This window comes from Ruditapes philippinarum, unplaced genomic scaffold (assembly GCF_026571515.1).
Source record: "Ruditapes philippinarum isolate M1 unplaced genomic scaffold, ASM2657151v2 ctg5548_1_1_1_1, whole genome shotgun sequence".
NCBI lineage: Eukaryota > Metazoa > Mollusca > Bivalvia > Venerida > Veneridae > Ruditapes > Ruditapes philippinarum.
In genome coordinates, this window is record NW_026861510.1 from 1 (window position 1) to 19,230 (window position 19,230).

General features: G+C 32.3%; 1 protein-coding gene across 1 annotated transcript; it reads right to left on the minus strand.

The window, feature by feature from the left end:
* Positions 1-893: 893 nt before the first annotated feature.
* LOC132715887 (fucolectin-like) lies at positions 894-8,267 on the minus strand. Its single transcript, XM_060698987.1, has 6 exons — positions 8,200-8,267; positions 6,199-6,282; positions 5,889-5,937; positions 2,139-2,357; positions 1,373-1,570; positions 894-1,087 (listed from the first exon to the last, which is right to left on the minus strand). Exons 2-6 carry the CDS (start codon positions 6,223-6,225, stop codon positions 909-911), a joined length of 672 nt encoding a protein of 223 aa, XP_060554970.1. The 5' UTR covers positions 6,226-6,282; positions 8,200-8,267; the 3' UTR covers positions 894-908.
* Positions 8,268-19,230: the final 10,963 nt, after the last annotated feature.

Below are 19,230 nucleotides of genomic sequence, written 5' to 3' on the forward strand. Positions count from 1 at the left end.
TAGGGCAAAACATGTTACATACTAGATAAAATTAAAGATCAGTGTTGAATACATGTATTTAATTATAAGTATTTAAACAATAATATATGAAACTTTGAAACTATGATTGATTTTGGTAACATTTTTACAGAGGTCATATTGAGGGAAATGAATGCGGTTATAACAGAAAAGTGTCGTTGTGTACTTATTTATAGAAACGAGATGAAAAAATCAACAGCAGATGTAATGACATGTACACTGTTTGCAATTGACTACGCATACATCATATTATAATGCTAATCTTAATTACGATGTGAATGTAAGCCTTGTTCTCTCTCATACCGTTGTAGTCTGTGTATATAACGAGAACAACGTGCCGTACGTGTTGTTCTGTTGAGCCAACAGACATCGCTACGACATTAATGTAAAGACTGTTTTACAACCACATTTTCAAATATACATGTTGCCATATACATGTTGTGTTTGTTTGTTTTGGGTTTTACGTCACATCGACACAGTATAGGTCTTATCGTGACGTTCCAGCTTTACTGGTGGCGGAAGACCTCAGGTGCCTTTCCGTGCATTATTTCAGGCACGAACGGGCACCTGTGTAGAACCACCGACGTTCCGTAAGTTAGCTGGATAGCTTCCTCACATGAAAGAATCCAAGTCCATGTTGGTATTCGAACCCACAACGGTGAGGGGCAAGTGATTTGAAGTCAACGACCTTAACCACTCGGCCACGAGAGCCCCCGATATACATGTAGAAACTCAGAACATTGTTATATACAGGAGAATATGATACATTAGAAAGAAAAATAAATATATTACATATGTAAACATGTAAGCGCTCAATGTTCACAATATATTACATAAAGAATTTACTTACTCACTAACTTTGCATGTTGCTTTGATAAGAACGAGTACATTCATAAGTTTTGCAACCGTGTTTTAACATGACTGTACAAACTAACAAAGATATATTTACCTTGTCCACAATTATTTCCATAAAACCCTTGTGTACATTGACAAGTGTAGCTATTGATCTCATCAGTGCACACGCCGCCGTTCAAACATGGACTATCAGCACAGTCATCGACGGGAGTAACTTAATAAAGATAACAATAACATTAATCTAACAGTGAAATAAGAATTTGATCTTAAGAAGAAATAAAAACCGGTCTTCGTAATAAAATTATCCATATTGTTCAGTTAAAATAACAAAACAACCTTTGAAATGCCAATTAGATAAGGCTGAAAGATATAAAGGAAAACGAATGACAATAACAATAGTGGGACTTAGATTTCCTTTAATCATACTAGTATTTTATTGTGTAGATTTACAAACATGTATCATTTTACATTACGATATATATAAAAACAAATGCCTTACTTTCTCCAAATACTTCCACTTCACATAGATGAAAAATTGATTCTTCGTTTCTTAAAGTTACCCTGATGTAACGAGCTTTCACTGTATCAAATGTGAACGATTTGAAAAGACCCATTTGACCTTCCTGATACGCTACCACAGTCCAATTACTCGGACCGTCCGTCGCTACGGAAATTTCAACATTCGCAGCTCTATCGGCTGAAAATACAAATTAATATTCTATCTTTGCAGCTAAAACTAACCATTAACTTACAACACCGACACCAACTTCAACATAAAGTGATGGATTAGTCAAGTGGTTGACCCTTCGAACCAGTTCTCTAAGGATTGCTGGTCGCATTTGTTTAAATTTCTTAAGGGGGAAGCCGTTGTATCCTTGAGCAAGAAACGGTACACTCATTTTTACTGTTGTTTTCAAGAACAGATTCGAGAGGGTGGCTTTCTACATAATAAAACTAAAATGTACCAATTGAAACTAAATAAGTTGCCTGCGTATTGTGCTATTTCTTTTTTTAATATTTTGAAAGTGTATTATCGTATTGTCGTAACCCTTGACAAAGCAGGACACATTCAATTCACGAATGCATTATATCTAATGCTATATATCTACGAGACATTTATCCGTTGAATAGCAAGTAAATATGAGTATTAGAATGCTGTATCCCAATTTATCAAATTAAGGAGTAGAATTCTAGAAGTCGTCTTCAAAACTATGCATAATCTAAACTATTATAGATTTATATAGAAAACGATTAAAGCTACATACTACAGCAGTCCCTCCTGTTGGTGATGTTCAATTGACTTATGTAATAAACATCTTGAAGATCAACTTGCCACCATGGGCTCATTTCAGTATCAGTTTGGAAACAATGATTGTTAAAAAAGTTGTCATCAGCGTTACCATCATTGCCTAAATCAGCAGTCCAGGTTAACCCCCTGATACTTGGCATGCTGGCTGGTTTTCCAAGGGCAACGTTGACAAGAGCTGAAGCAAAAATGAAACAACTGTCTATTAAGTACGACTAGTCATTAAGTTTACACTATATACTTTGTATTTACATGATTTTAAACATAAGTTTTAACAATTATTCCTTAAACTGTAGATTTGTTTTTCATTTAGGGTAAGATGTCTTAACAAAATATATTACCTTGATATGCATGAAATCATTTTAAAACATTTGAAATTATAAACTACAGTTGAGTTCACACTAAACTTCCCACCCTTGTGCACTTCTAGTGCACTAGAGCTGAACTAGAAGTGCACTAGAAGTGCACTTCTAGTGCACTAGACCATATGACCAGGCTGGCCAGGGAAGGTGACACCTAAATGGTTTATTGGATAATTGTATACCATTGTTACGCTGCTGTATGAAAAAAATAAATTGGGAAAATATATATATGGCCTATTCATGAATATAAATAAGTAAATTTTAAAATCAGCAGTTTTAACATTTTAGGTGATTATCATGTTGAAGCTTAAAATTAAAATGTTTTTTTCATTTATTGTAATCATATTTTTATTAACCAGTATTTAACTGTAAGTGAAAAATAATACCCCTTAAAATCAAATTTATAGAATTAATAAGGTTAAATTTAAATATGCTCCATAATGGATAATTAAATAAGTGTTTTTAAAGCTTTTTTAAATGGCCATATATTTCAATTTTTCTAGTGTACAAATGGTATAAATCAATGTGATAATTCTGGCCCGATTAATTTAGTTTGTTATATCATAAACTTTTTTCATAAGCTCAAACAAATCAAGGAAAGGTTATATTTAAGCTAAAATATTATTTCTATAATATATAACTTAGAGACAATTCATCATGTTCAATATTGAAAAAGAATATTAATACATTGATTTTAAAACAATCAATATACTGTGATAATTTAGTATTCAACTGTGTAATGCTTGCATATGTTTATGCAAATAATTTAAATATTATCCATAAAATAAATAAATTTGATATCTTTATTCATTATTTTAATATTAAAAATTTAATGTATAAAGGGAATACTTTTATTGAAGAGGAAAATCTCAAGTCATGCTGTGTATTGGTATTTTCTGAGAGGGACTGTTTTCAATATACCACTCTCCTGCTGATAAGAGGGCCTCAGGGTAAATAACAAAGAACAGTCAATTTTGCAGATTTATAAGAATGCATTGAAATTCCCTGGTTTTCTCAAAATGCATGTTAGACATAAGCCTGGGATTCATCAGGCGTTGGCACTCAGTAAATGACCATAATTTTTGTATAATCAAATATACAAAAAAAACATAAAGGCATAAATGCATAATAGATATTATCAGAGACATAGATAGATGTTATCTATGTCTCTGATATTATTGTCTCTAAAGCGGAATTTTCTATATGTATCCATTTATCCACATTTCTTGCCATTCTGCATAATAATATCACGGATTTATATTACTATATACTATTAATATAAATCCGTGATAATATATAACTTAAGAGGCAATTCCTCATGTTCAAGATTGAAAGAGAATATTAATTGATTAATTTTAAAACATTTTATACACTGTGATATTATGTTTTTCAACCATAAAATGCTTGCATACTTTTTAAAGATATACATAATTAAAATTTTTCCATAAAATAAATAAAATTGATAACTTTATTCAAGATTTCTACATTAAAAATGTAATGTATAAAGGAAATGTTTTTATACAAGAGGAAAGTCTCGAGTCATGCTGTGTATTGGTATTTTTTTGAGAGCGACTGTTTTCATTACACTGGTCTCCTGCTGATAAGGGGGCCTCAGGGTAAATAACAAAAATGCAAATGTATGCAATATTTATTGAAAATTTCCTTTTTTCCCCCAAAATACATGTAAGTCATCGATAAATGACTATACTTTTTGTATAATCAAATGTAAAAAATAATCTTAATGTCATAAACGCACGTTAGATATTATTGTCATTTATTGTCTTTGAAGTGGAATTTTCTAATCTTATTATAAAAAACTGGTTTAAAACCAATATCAGTGTTAACTATTCTACAAAGACTTTGTATCAATATTTTTTCACATTTCTTGCAATTCTGCATTAAAATTTGCAGCATCTTTTAGTTTTTGAACTGGGAAATGTTATTTTTTTCTATTATAGATTTGACAAATTTGCCTTGTCAGTTTTTACGCATTTAGAAGATAATATATTTTAAAGAAAATATTATTTAAATACATGATTATAAAACTTTTGCAACTTCCTTTTCACTTTAATGCAGATCTGTTTTTTTTTCTGTTTTTGTTTTTTTTTTTTTAATTTAATATCATACATGAGCAGAAAACAGTTACAGGAGATTAAAGTGTCAAAAGTCATGCTGTGTATAGGTGTTTTGATATAGTACCCTGCTGATAAGAGAGCCCCTCAGGGTAAATAACATAAGCCAGATTAGGCGATGTAAATTCTGTATTCTCTGGATGTTGGTGCAAATAAATTTCATTACAAATAGTACAAAAAGAAAAATGAATATTTTTGCAATTTATAATAAACTCATAAAATTAATCATATTGCATAATAATGTTACAATGCATGAAAAAAAAGGAAAAAAGATTGGTGTCGTCTCAAAAAATGGAATTGACAGATTTTCTAATCTTTTTGTTAATATCCATGTCAGTTTAAGTATACTAGTATCCCACAGGTACATATCAATACTTAATCCACACATATCAATACATACCACCATTATATATAAATATTTATTTTCAGAATAATATATATCATTTATATTAATCTTAGGTAAATCTCAGTTTGAGAAGGTAAGAGAGATCATAAATGAAATAAAATTGACAAAATTTAGGCCAATTATAAATATATTAATTCTTTAATGTATTAAAGGCTATTAATGCTTAAAATCATTACCTTTAACTAAAACAACCATAAGTTAAGATCAAAAATAACTAATACTACGGTATAATTCCCCCCTCCCCCCAAAAAAGAACTGACTTAATTTTGTTTGATTAGCATTTCAATGTTTCATATTTCATTACCAGATTATAATAAAATAGAATCATATTAAATATCAATTAAGTTTGTTTATTTATGCACTTATCAACATTAAAGTTATAATTATTTATATTTAAATTACTTATTCTAACAATTAAATTTTAAAGTACAAAATCAGTAAAATTAATGACTTTGAAATTTATTGTTCTAATATTTTACGCCATATTTTACAAAATCCAATAATCACAATTTCAAATTTTTATTGAAAAACTATTAAACAGATATCTATATTTTCTATCTTTTTGTAAAAGTCAAATTGCTTTTCAGTGAAATAAAAGGTAACTGCTTAATACATATAATAGGTCTGGTGCACTACAAAGTGCACTTATGAAGTGCACTAGTAGTGCACTACTAGTGCACTTTGTAGTGCACTAGTAGTGCACATCTAGTGCACTCCTAGTGCACTTTGTGTAACCTTTAGTGTGAACTCAACTGTATGCTAGAACATCAACTGCTTGTATGACTGTAAGCATTAAAGCTAAACTTTACCTGCATTTGTGTCTGTTGTTATCAGAACAATCCAAAGCGACAAACCTACCTGAAATTCAAAGCATTTAACAAGTTTGTAATATCTTTTTTACTATGATCAGGGACAATAACTCTATACATACATATGTGTAACATCTTTAATTAATCGTATGTAGAACTTGTTGTGTATACAACACTTTATATTATTTAAATTCACCTCCAATTCAATTAAGATACATGTATTAATTTTTGAACAAAACTGTAAGTGTCACTTCATGAATATTTTAGGATATGCTATGAATTAATGTAATAATTGAAATCAACGCCATACCAAGGTAGAAAATATCCACGTCATCATACTTTACAGATTGGCAATATTGAAGAAGACAAGAATGGTATCAACAGTATGTTTCGTCTAAAAGTACAGAAATAATATACATGTATATTGCAACACAAAAAAAGCAAAAAAAAATAATTAATGACTATTTTCTTATTACATATGTGTGTGTCTTCCTACTGTCCTGCGCAAAGGTCGAATGTTTCACTAACGAACACTGAGTTATTCTGTGAGTTGCGAAGGGAACGTAGTGTATTCCTTTGTAATATAATAGCCCAAAGTATAGCAAAATAAATGCCTGTCCACAAAGCAGGCATTACAGTACCGCAAATCAAATAACAAAATATTATGGTTTTGCGAAGTTTGATCGAAAGAACACAACATTAGGTAAAAAGAGAATGATGGGAAATACTCGGGAGGAAAGTGATTGGAAAATAGTTTGAATTTGGATATCCAATTACGTTTCAAGAAAGGGCATTCTTCCTGAAAAAAAATCGGTGGATGAATTAAGATCCTAAAAGTGGACGTAAAAGATATGAAACGATTACTCATATACAGAACAATGTTAGCATAGTTATATTCAAAAGAATTATATTTATATACTCATCATAAAATATAAAATGATAAGAAATAATCACGAAGTTATTATAACTTCCAGCAGGTGCACGTGTCCGATAATTATTCTTTTCATGAAGTTAAATTCTAGAATCGATAGTAAATTCATGTCTAAGACTTGATGAACGATTATTTTTAGTCTTTAATGTTTCAGATATTTCTCAGAGTTCGGTTCAAATAAAGTTTTGTCTTATTTATATAAAGTTTTAAGTTCGATCAACGCAATTTTTAATATAAAACAATTGTAGCGGATAGAGTATATTAAATATCCTGTATGTTTTGTGATCGATATTGTTACTGTGTGTATACCACACTTGCAAAAAATTATATATGTATATAATTATGCAAATAAAACAATTTTCAAACATCGAAGATGTTGATTATGTAAAATGTGTACTGCAACTATTTGTGAACATAAAATTTAATCAATCAATTACATGCATTCATTTGTTATTGAAAAATTTGATATAGACTTTATAGAAAGTAAATTTCTAATTACCTCCCCTTATTTACATGAAATGTTAAAATGGGTATAATATTTATAAATAATGCTTATTGGAACTTACAATATTGACAAATCTTAATTTGAGCATCATATTTATGAAATAAAACCATGAAAAAATTGGATCTTTAAAGGGCGCGTCAAAACTTGTTAATTCTTCTTTGCATGGACGCTTACCGGGAGAATCATGAAATATCAAAATAACATTCGATACATTTTCATTAATTGTCCGACGGAAAGAAAAGAATACATAGCGTTACATGATAAAACATTCTGATGGCATGAATAGCAGAACTATCTAAATTAAAGTTTACAAGGCTAATACTGCTCCGAAACACAAAAAGCAATCATGTTTGCTATCGTGGTCAACATAATATTTTGGAAAATTTTGTCAAATACGTCGTGTTATCACCGTTCACTATTTTTATAGAAATACAAGTGAGCATTGCACACGAATATTTAAATATTGAGATATTTTTATCATTTTTAAAAAAATCAAAGTCACAAAGTATTTTGTGTCCACCAAGTGGCATACCTTAGTAAATGATCTTTCATACCATACACATTTATGTAATAGCCTTAGATTATTAAAATACTAAAATTATTATCATTTTTTACCAAATCAAACGTTATTTGTCAACGAGTAAGACATTCTTGTTTCTAGTAACTATATATCTATTTTCCTGTATTCTTGGCACAAATGAGCTAGCTTTTAAAAATGACATTTTAAGTCTTTCTCTAAAGGAAACAGAGTAATTTATTTCACATGTTTTAGAACACGGAACATTGTGAAAGAAGATAAAATGAAAAGTATTGTATGTACCTTTCAATGATTTCAAAGTAAAACTAAAAATGAAAATAAAACAGTTTGTACTCACATGTTTCACTGACTGGTCAACACGGTTGCTTTCGCTGTCACTACCTTCCTTCTTGTCGATTTTATAATGTCTGTCTTGTACCATATTGCCACATTTCTAAAGCTAAACTTTATTATTCACGTAAATGATTTTAATCATGAATACTTTGTTCGTTTCTAAAGGTTTAAAGGAACGTGTACGGCGATAAACATCCATTTGTAGATAAAATATTCTGCCAATTGTTTTAATTCTAAGCCTTGTTAACATAAAGCGAACAAAACAACTACAAAACACAATCTATTTTATGTGGCATTTGGTGAGGATGAGATGAACAAATTTTCAATCTTGTACCAAGTAGTAAGAACTCATATATATGTTCATATATTATTATGATTATTGAAATTAAACTTGTACAACTGTAAATTCATCAAAAGAGACGATAAAATATATGTGCGAAACTGGTCACCTACCTTTGTATCCTTAGTCGGATTAAACATTGACTAAACGGTATATTATTTTACTAATGTGACACAATCCGGTAACTGCGGTCGGATCAGTCTGAAACGGTAAAAGCGCTGCATTGCAATGAATTATGTTTCAACTTCCGTAACCAGACAACATACTAAAATTCGTGATCAAAGTTACTCTATATATCGTCTTATCACCAGCACAATATGTGTGTGAACTTATTTACTGGTCCCAGCTAGCACTTAAAGAGTATGACTCGCAAAATACAAGGTCAAAACACACACTTACACACTGATCCTTTTTCTTATGCTCGCATTCAAATAATGTTTTTTCAAGTAACTTCAAAATTTTGTATCAAGTCAGATAATAAACATATATTGTGCGGGGTTTCTTTTCTGTCATATCGTGCCCGTTCATGAAAAACAACATTTTTATGGATGTGTCTATCATATATATAATTCTTTTAATTCTGAGTTCTTAGTTGTACAAAATTTAGTTATTGACGTCATATCTGACGTCATATGACGTGTAAGTATTCCTTTTTATGATATACATACATCGTATAATGCACTTGATCTCCCTATCTGTTTGATAGGGGAATAGTTTGAAGTGTTTTAGAATGTTATTTTAATCATTAGGGAAGTTAGATCTTTGTGTCTACAGTTGCAGGGCCTCTTGGTATTATATTGATGACAATTTCTGTTTGACGGCTGATGACGATATCTTGCTATAACGTCAACTGTTACCTTTGATTTATAATGAACAATTGTAAGCATTGCTATTTATCATATAGAATTATCATAAAAAAGTCTAGAACTATAGGTCTAATACAAAACGTTTTGTGTAAATTTCTGAAGACCAAGCAGATGCAGGTGGTGATTATTTAAATTACGATATGGTGCGGTCCGTGATTTTCCTCGACTGGATAATGCAACTCAACTGTCATGCGCCAGAAATTTTCCACTTTATAAACAAAAGTGCGTATTGTCAAATAAAACGGTAAGTACATTTGGTTCATGTGTAACCATGACCGTAGACAAAAACACAATTAAGAGTCACAACACTGTACCAAAGAATAGGCTGGAATTAAAAAAATATCCCGAAGTTTTAAGATAATTGAGGATAGGTAATGTGGAACTGGGGATATGACTTTCAGTCTAGAAAAGATTGTGTCTGGTTCATGAACAAATTTATTTTATCAAATCCTTTCCTGAATATACTTTTGTGCTGGGATAAACTGACTGTATAAACTTTTTCATGGGCAGCAATACTCGCATTATTATCCATTTCAAGTCTCTGAAAAATAACAATAATCGTTTTCTATAGAATTTAAAATCTTTTAACATGTCGTAAAAAATTTCTGATCAAATGGCGGTTAGCATAATACTTTCACTTCAGCTTTGATATCGGAAGGGCTCTTTTTTCAAAAATAAGATCGTCTCTTTGTATTGGTTTTTACAATTGTTCATAATAAGGATTTAAAACTGTACATACAATTTGAAGTGAAAAAAAAGAAATAAACAAGATATGTTATGTATGCCCCCGATGGGCAGCCAATTAGTCCTGTGATCATGTTATTATGCATGACTTCTGACCCAGTGAACAAAAAATTAATAAGGGTTATCTACTGGCCATGACTAGTTACAAGGTAATAATTATTGTGACCCCATAGGTTGTGTGCAGCAATTTAAGTTATTACAAATCTTACCAAATAAAATATGCATAAATTTTATGAAGCATGTAGGCCTCATTAATGACAGCCAAGTTGTTATATTACATAAGACCTTCAAATGTGTATACCAAAAGCATTTTTAGTTTAATATAAAAAAACCAACCAAGGCAACTTGACTTGTTGAGTTATTGGTCAAAAACCATCTTAAAATACAAGGTCAATTTTACACTGACCCTTGACCCCAAGTTCAATAGGGGTCATCTACTGGTCATGACAAATCATCATATAAAGTTTGAAGTTCCTAGACCTAATCGTTCTTTAGTTATTGATCGGAAACCGATTTTACTTACAAGGTCAATGTGACGTTGACCTTAGACCCCAACATCAAAAGGGGTCATCTACTGGTCATGACCAATCATCATACCAAGTTTGAAGTTCCTAGGCCTAAGCGTCCTTTAGGTATAGAGTGAAAACAATTTTTATCTTCATGTAAATGTGGCCTTGAACTTTGACCCCTTGACCCCAAAATCAATAGGTTTCATCAGCTGGTCATGGCCAATCATTATACCAAAATTGAAGTTCCTAGGCCTAAGAGTTCTTAAGTTATTGATCGGAAACCGTTTTTACATATAAGGTCGATGTGACCTTCACCTTTGACTCCAAAATCAATAGGGGTCATCTGCTGGTCATGACCAATCACCATACCAGGTTTAAAGTTCCTAGGTCTTAGCGTTCTTTAGTTATTAATCGGAAACCGTTTTTACCTACAAGGTCAATGTGACCTTGACCTTTGACCCTTGACCCCAAAATCAATAGGGGTCATCTACTGGTCATGACCAATCACCATACCAAGTTTGAAGTTCCTAGGCCTAAGCGCCCTTTAGTTATTGATCGGAAACCGTTTTTACCTACAAGGTCAATGTGACCTTGACCTTTGACCCCTTGACCCCAAAATCAATAGGGGTCATTTACTGTTCATGACCAATCACCATAACATGTTTGAAGTTCCTAGGCTTAAGCGCTCTTAAGTTATAGATCGGAAACCGTTTTCACCTACAAGGTCAATGTGACCTTGACCTTTGACCCCTTGACCCCAAAATCAATAGGGGTCATTTACTGTTCATGACCAATCACCATAACATGTTTGAAGTTCCTAGGCTTAAGCGCTCTTTAGTTATTGATCGGAAACCGTTTTTACCTATTTTACCTACAAGGTCAATGTGACTTTGACCTTTGACCCCTTGACGCCAAAATCAATAGGGGTCATCTACTGGTCATGACCAATCACCATACCAAGTTTGAAGTTCATAGGCTTAAGCGCTCTTTAGTTATAATTCGGAAACCGTTTTTACCTACAAGGTCAATGTGACTGCGACCCCTTGACCCTAAAATCAATAGGGGTCATCTACTGGTCATGACAAATCACCGTACCAAGTTTGAAGTTCCTAGGCCTAAGCGCTCTTTAATTATTGATCGAAAACCGTTTTTACCTACAAGATCAATGTGACCTTGACCTTTGCTCCCTTGACCCCAAAGTCAATATGGGTCATCTACTGGTCATGTCCAATCACCAAACCAAGTTTGAAGTTCCTAGGCCCAAGGGTTCTTTAGTTATCACTCGGAAACCATTTCGTCTACGGACCGACGGACCGACAAATGCAAAGCAATATACCCCCTCTTCTTTGAAGTTTGGGAATAATTAACACAATTGTCACTGCGAGTGTGCAACATTATTCACTTATGAGACTACCTTTTAATTAATAAATCCAATAATGATCGAGCAAAATACGATTGCAGTGGTTGTATATTTGTTGTTAAGCCTAATTCATTAGAGTTTGTATTGCTCTATACAGTGGTATCTGACAGTGAAACTATGTTAACATTTGCTATCATATATTTCATAGCACAAAGAATGCAGACAGGAAAACGTATAAAAGACTATCAATGAACGTTATTGTGATTATCTGATTTTACACAATGTGTTCATGAATTTATAAATCGATGCGCTACTATAACAAAAAAGTGCTAAATGAATATATTAGTTATCGTAACTTCTTTCCGTAAATTGATTTATATGTAATATGCAAAGAACTGAATAAAACACCAGCTGTCGTTACAGACAAGAATATTAAGTTCTCAGGAAAATGTTAAGCAGAAACACGACAGAGCCTCGTCACCGTCATATGGTGATTTTCCAGCATTACTGGTAGGGGAAGAGGTTTGGTGCCCATTTGACAATAAATTTCAGGTATGAGCGGTACTAAGATTTGCACATTGTATTTCCTCACATTATAGATCTGTATAACCTTGACGAGTATACTGCAATATCACTTAATTCAGACAAAATGAAAATTTGCATTACCAAGTTAATATCTATTTAATTGTTTAGGAAACATTTTATTCTTAAACTGATTGAACTTCATATAATTATAAGGATCAAACACCAGATGCTGGAACAGACCGGAATATCTTGCTCGAGAAAAACAGTTAATGCCAGTGACGAGGCTTTGCCGAGTTTCCGCTAATTCAAAACATTTTACCGAGAAAAGAATATTCTCGTCTCCAACAACAGCTGGTGTGTGATTCATTTTCTTGCACATTGCATATTAATCATTTTACGAAAGAAGTAACGATAAATATTATTTTCATTAAGCACCATTTTCTTATACATTGTAGTAACGTTTCAATTTACAAATTCATGAAAGCAAAAAAAAAATGCATAACATTGTGTAAAATCAGATAATATCAATAACGATCATGGATAGTTTTTCATACGTTTTCTTGTCTGTTGTCTTTATGCTATACAATATATGATAGCAAATGTTACCATAGTTTCACTGTAAGATACCACTGTATAAATAAACACAAACTCTAATGAATTAGGCTTAACAACAAATATCAAATCACTGCCATCGTATTTTTGCTCGTTCGTCAATGAGTTTAATTAAGGAATTGTCTCATTAAAGGGTGATGTTTCATAACCTTAGATATTCAATTGCCGTGACAATTGTGTACATTTATTTCTTTCTTACTTCAAATTTTACTTCAAATTGTATGTACAGTTTTAAATGCTTATAATATATTAAGAACAATTTTGAAAAACCGAATTATTTGGACAAAAGAGCTATTCAAATATCTACCCTTTAATCTTAGTATTACGCTAACTGCCATTTGATCAGAATATTTTATGACATGTTAATTTTTTTAATTTATTCAATAAAAACGATTATTGTTATTTTCTCAGAGACTTGAAATTGATAATAATGCGAGTATTGCTACTCACGAAAGGGTTTATACAGACAATGCCTCACAGCAATAAAGTACATTCGGGAAAAAATATTTAATTTTAAAGGTTCAAAACAAAACGTTCATGCACCAGACAAAATATTTTCTACACTGAAAGTTATATCGTTATATCCCAAGTACCGTATAACCTATCCCTTATCTGTATATCTTCGGGTTTGCTTTTTCAAGCTTTACTTTTGGTACAGTTCTGTGACTCTTAATTGTGTTTTTGTCTACGGTTATGGTTAAACATGACAAAGTGTACTTACATAACTGCTTTTTTGACATAAAGCACTTTTGTCAATTAAGTAGAAAATTACTGGCGTATGACAGTTGAGTTTCATCATCCAGTCGAGGAACATCGACCGCAGATCTATAGTTCTAAACCTTTTCATGACATCTTTACATGATAAACAACAAAGCTTGCAATTGTACATCAGAAATCGAAGGTTACAGATGCCGTTATGGCAAAATATAGTCATCAGCCGTCAAACAGAAATTGTCATCAATATAATACCGAAAGGCAAATCAACTGTAGACACAAAGATCATTACTTTCCTTGTGATTACAATAACATTCTTACACACTTTAAACTATTCCCCTATCAAACAGATAGGAGAATCAAGTGCATTACACGATATATGTATATCATAAATAGGAATACTTACACGTCATATGACGTCAGATATGACGTCAATAAACTAAATTAATCTAAAACAAAGCATTCAGAATTAAAATAATTCAAATTATTATAGACACATCAATAAAAATGTTGTATTTCATGAACGAGCACGATATGACAGAAACGAAACCCCGCAAAATATATGTATATTTTCTGACTTGATACAAATTTTGAAGTTACTTGTAAACATTATTTGACTGCGAGCATTAGAAAAAAGATCAGCGTAAGTGTGTGTTTTGACCTTGCATTTTGCGAGTCATACTCTCTCAGTAGCTAGGACCATGTTATAGATACTTTGACACACAGTTCAGTCAATGTTTATATTTGAAGTGAAAAAAAAGAAATAAACAAGATATGTTATGTATGCCCCCGATGGGCAGCCAATTAGTCCTGTGATCATGTTATTATGCATGACTTCTGACCCAGTGAACAAAAAATTAATAAGGGTTATCTACTGGCCATGACTAGTTACAAGGTAATAATTATTGTGACCCATAGGTTGTGTGCAGCAATTTAAGTTATTACAAATCTTACCAAATAAAATATGCATAAATTTTATGAAGCATGTAGGCCTCATTAATGACAGCCAAGTTGTTATATTACATAAGACCTTCAAATGTGTATACCAAAAGCATTTTTAGTTTAATATAAAAAAACCAACCAAGGCAACTTGACTTGTTGAGTTATTGGTCAAAAACCATCTTAAAATACAAGGTCAATTTTACACTGACCCTTGACCCCAAGTTCAATAGGGGTCATCTACTGGTCATGACAAATCATCATATAAAGTTTGAAGTTCCTAGACCTAATCGTTCTTTAGTTATTGATCGGAAACCGATTTTACTTACAAGGTCAATGTGACGTTGACCTTAGACCCCAACATCAAAAGGGGTCATCTACTGGTCATGACCAATCATCATACCAAGTTTGAAGTTCCTAGGCCTAAGCGTCCTTTAGGTATAGAGTGAAAACAATTTTTATCTTCATGTAAATGTGGCCTTGAACTTTGACCCCTTGACCCCAAAATCAATAGGTTTCATCAGCTGGTCATGGCCAATCATTATACCAAAATTGAAGTTCCTAGGCCTAAGAGTTCTTAAGTTATTGATCGGAAACCGTTTTTACATATAAGGTCGATGTGACCTTCACCTTTGACTCCAAAATCAATAGGGGTCATCTGCTGGTCATGACCAATCACCATACCAGGTTTAAAGTTCCTAGGTCTTAGCGTTCTTTAGTTATTAATCGGAAACCGTTTTTACCTACAAGGTCAATGTGACCTTGACCTTTGACCCTTGACCCCAAAATCAATAGGGTCATCTACTGGTCATGACCAATCACCATACCAAGTTTGAAGTTCCTAGGCCTAAGCGCCCTTTAGTTATTGATCGGAAACCGTTTTTACCTACAAGGTCAATGTGACCTTGACCTTTGACCCCTTGACCCCAAAATCAATAGGGGTCATTTACTGTTCATGACCAATCACCATAACATGTTTGAAGTTCCTAGGCTTAAGCGCTCTTAAGTTATAGATCGGAAACCGTTTTCACCTACAAGGTCAATGTGACCTTGACCTTTGACCCCTTGACCCCAAAATCAATAGGGGTCATTTACTGTTCATGACCAATCACCATAACATGTTTGAAGTTCCTAGGCTTAAGCGCTCTTTAGTTATTGATCGGAAACCGTTTTTACCTATTTTACCTACAAGGTCAATGTGACTTTGACCTTTGACCCCTTGACGCCAAAATCAATAGGGGTCATCTACTGGTCATGACCAATCACCATACCAAGTTTGAAGTTCATAGGCTTAAGCGCTCTTTAGTTATAATTCGGAAACCGTTTTTACCTACAAGGTCAATGTGACTGCGACCCTTGACCCTAAAATCAATAGGGGTCATCTACTGGTCATGACAAATCACCGTACCAAGTTTGAAGTTCCTAGGCCTAAGCGCTCTTTAATTATTGATCGAAAACCGTTTTTACCTACAAGATCAATGTGACCTTGACCTTTGCTCCCTTGACCCCAAAGTCAATATGGGTCATCTACTGGTCATGTCCAATCACCAAACCAAGTTTGAAGTTCCTAGGCCCAAGGGTTCTTTAGTTATCACTCGGAAACCATTTCGTCTACGGACCGACGGACCGACAAATGCAAAGCAATATACCCCCTCTTCTTTGAAGTTTGGGAATAATTAACACAATTGTCACTGCGAGTGTGCAACATTATTCACTTATGAGACTACCTTTTAATTAATAAATCCAATAATGATCGAGCAAAATACGATTGCAGTGGTTGTATATTTGTTGTTAAGCCTAATTCATTAGAGTTTGTATTGCTCTATACAGTGGTATCAGTCAGTGAAACTATGGTAACATTTGCTATCATATATTTCATAGCACAAAGACAGCAGGCAGGAAAACGTATAAAAGACTATCTCTGAACGTTATTGTGATTATCTGATTTTACACAATGTTTTAATAAATTTATAAATTGATGCGCTACTATACGAAAAATGTTCGAAATGAATGTAATGGTTATCGTAACTGCGTCCGTAATATGATTAATATGTAATATGCAAGGAACTGAATCAAACACGAGCTGTCGTTACAGACAAGAATATTTAGTTCTCGGGAAAATGTTAAGCAGAAGCACGACAGAGCCTCGTCACCGTCATATGGTGATTTTCCAGCATTACTGGTAGGGGAAGAGGTTTGGTGCCCATTTGACATTAAATTTCAGGTATGAGCGGTACTAAGATTTGCACATTGTTTTAAAGTATTTCCCATAGATCTGTATAACCTTGACAAGTATAATGCAAACTCACTTAATTCAGAAAGATTGAAAATTTGGATTACCAAGTTAATATCTATTTAATTGTTTAGGTAACCATTTATTTTTAAACTGATTGATAAGGATCATACACCGGATGCTGGAACAGACCGGAATATCTTGCTCGAGAAAAACAGTTAATGCCAGTGACGAGGCTTTGCCGAGTTTCCGCTAAACATTTTCCCAAGAAAAGAATATTCTCGTCTGTAACGACAGCTGGTGTGTGATTCATTTTCTTGCACATTGCATATTAATCATTTTACGAAAGAAGTAACGATAAATAAAATTTTCATTAAGTACCATTTTCTTATACATTTTAGTAACGTTTCAATTTACAAATTCGTGAAAGCAAAAAAAAATCCATAACATTAAGTAAAATCAGATAATATCAATAACGATCATGGATAGTTTTTCATACGTTTTCTTGTCTGTTGTCTTTATGCTATACAATATATGATAGTTTCACTGTTAGATACCACTGTATAAATAAACACAAACTCTTATGAATTAGGCTTAACAACAAATATCAAATCACTGCCATCGTATTTTTGTTCGTTCATCAATGAGTTTATTTAAGGAATTGTCTCCTTAGTGGATGATGTTTCATAGCCTTAGATATTACATCGCCGTGACAATTGTGTACATTTATTTCTTTTTTACTTCAAATTGTATGAACAGTTTTAAATGCTTATAAAATATTGAGAACAATTTTGAAAAAACCGCATTTTTTGGGAAAAAGAGCTATTCCAATATCTAACCTTAATTAATCTTAGTATTACGCTAAATGCCATTTGATCAGAATATTTTATGACATGTTAATTTTTTTAATTTATTCAATAAAAACGATTATTGAAATTTTCTCGGAGACTTGAAATTGATAATAATGCGAGTATTGCTACTCGCAAAAGGGTTTATACTGACAGTGCCTCTCAGGACTAAAGTACATTCGGGAAAAAAATATTTAATTTTAAAGTTTCAAAACAAAACATTCATGCACCAGACAAAATATTTTCTAGACTGAAAGTTGTATCCGAAGTACCACACAACCTATCCCTTATCTGAATATCTCCGGGTTTGCTTTTTCAAGCCTTACTTTTGGTACAGTTCTGTGACTCTTAATTGTGTTTTTGTCTGCGGTCATGGTTAAACATGACAAAGTGTACTTATATAGCTGCCTTTTTTATATAAAGCACTTTTGTCAATTTAGTTTAAAATTACTGGCGTATGACAGTTGAGTTACATCATCCAGTCGAGGAACATCGACCGCAGATCTATAGTTCTAAACTTATCATGACATCTTTACATGACAAACAACAAAGCTTGCAATTGTACATCAGAAATCGAAGGTTACAGATGCCGTTATGGCAAAATATAGTCATCAGCCGTCAAACAGAAATAGTCATCAATATAATATCGAAAGGCAATGCAACTGTAGACACAAAGATCATTACTTCCCTTATGATTAAAATAACATTCTAACACACTTTAAACTATTCCTCTATCAAACAGATAGGGAAATCAAGTGCATTACACGATATATATATATATATATATATATATATATATATATATATATATATATATATATATATATATATATATATATATATATATATATATATATATATATATATATATATATATATCATAAATAGGAATACTTACACGTCATATGACGTCAGATATGACGTCAATAAACTAAATTAATCTAAAACAAAGCATTCAGAATTAAAATAATTCAAATTATTATAGACACATCAATAAAAATGTTGTATTTCATGAACGAGCACGATATGACAGAAACGAAACCCCGCAAAATATTTGTATCTGACTTGATACAAATTTTGAAGTTACTTGTAAACATTATTTGACTGCGAGCATTAGAAAAAAGATCAGCGTAAGTGTGCGTTTTGACCTTGCATTTTGCGAGTCATACTCTCTCAGTAGCTAGGACCATGTTATAGATACTTTGACACACAGTTCAGTCAATGTTTATATTTGAAGTGAAAAAAAAGAAATAAACAAGATATGTTATGTATGCCCCCGATGGGCAGCCAATTAGTCCTGTGATCATGTTATTATGCATGACTTCTGACCCAGTGAACAAAAAAT

Excerpts from the sequence above, each read along its gene's own strand:
- LOC132715887 (XM_060698987.1), bottom strand. The coding sequence starts at position 6,225 with ATGATGACGTGGATATTTTCTACCTTG. Across the intron at positions 5,938-6,198 it reads CGTGGATATTTTCTACCTTG|GTAGGTTTGTCGCTTTGGAT; the intron begins GTATGGCGTTGA and ends TTTGAATTTCAG. Across the intron at positions 2,358-5,888 it reads AACAACAGACACAAATGCAG|CTCTTGTCAACGTTGCCCTT; the intron begins GTAAAGTTTAGC and ends TTTTTGCTTCAG.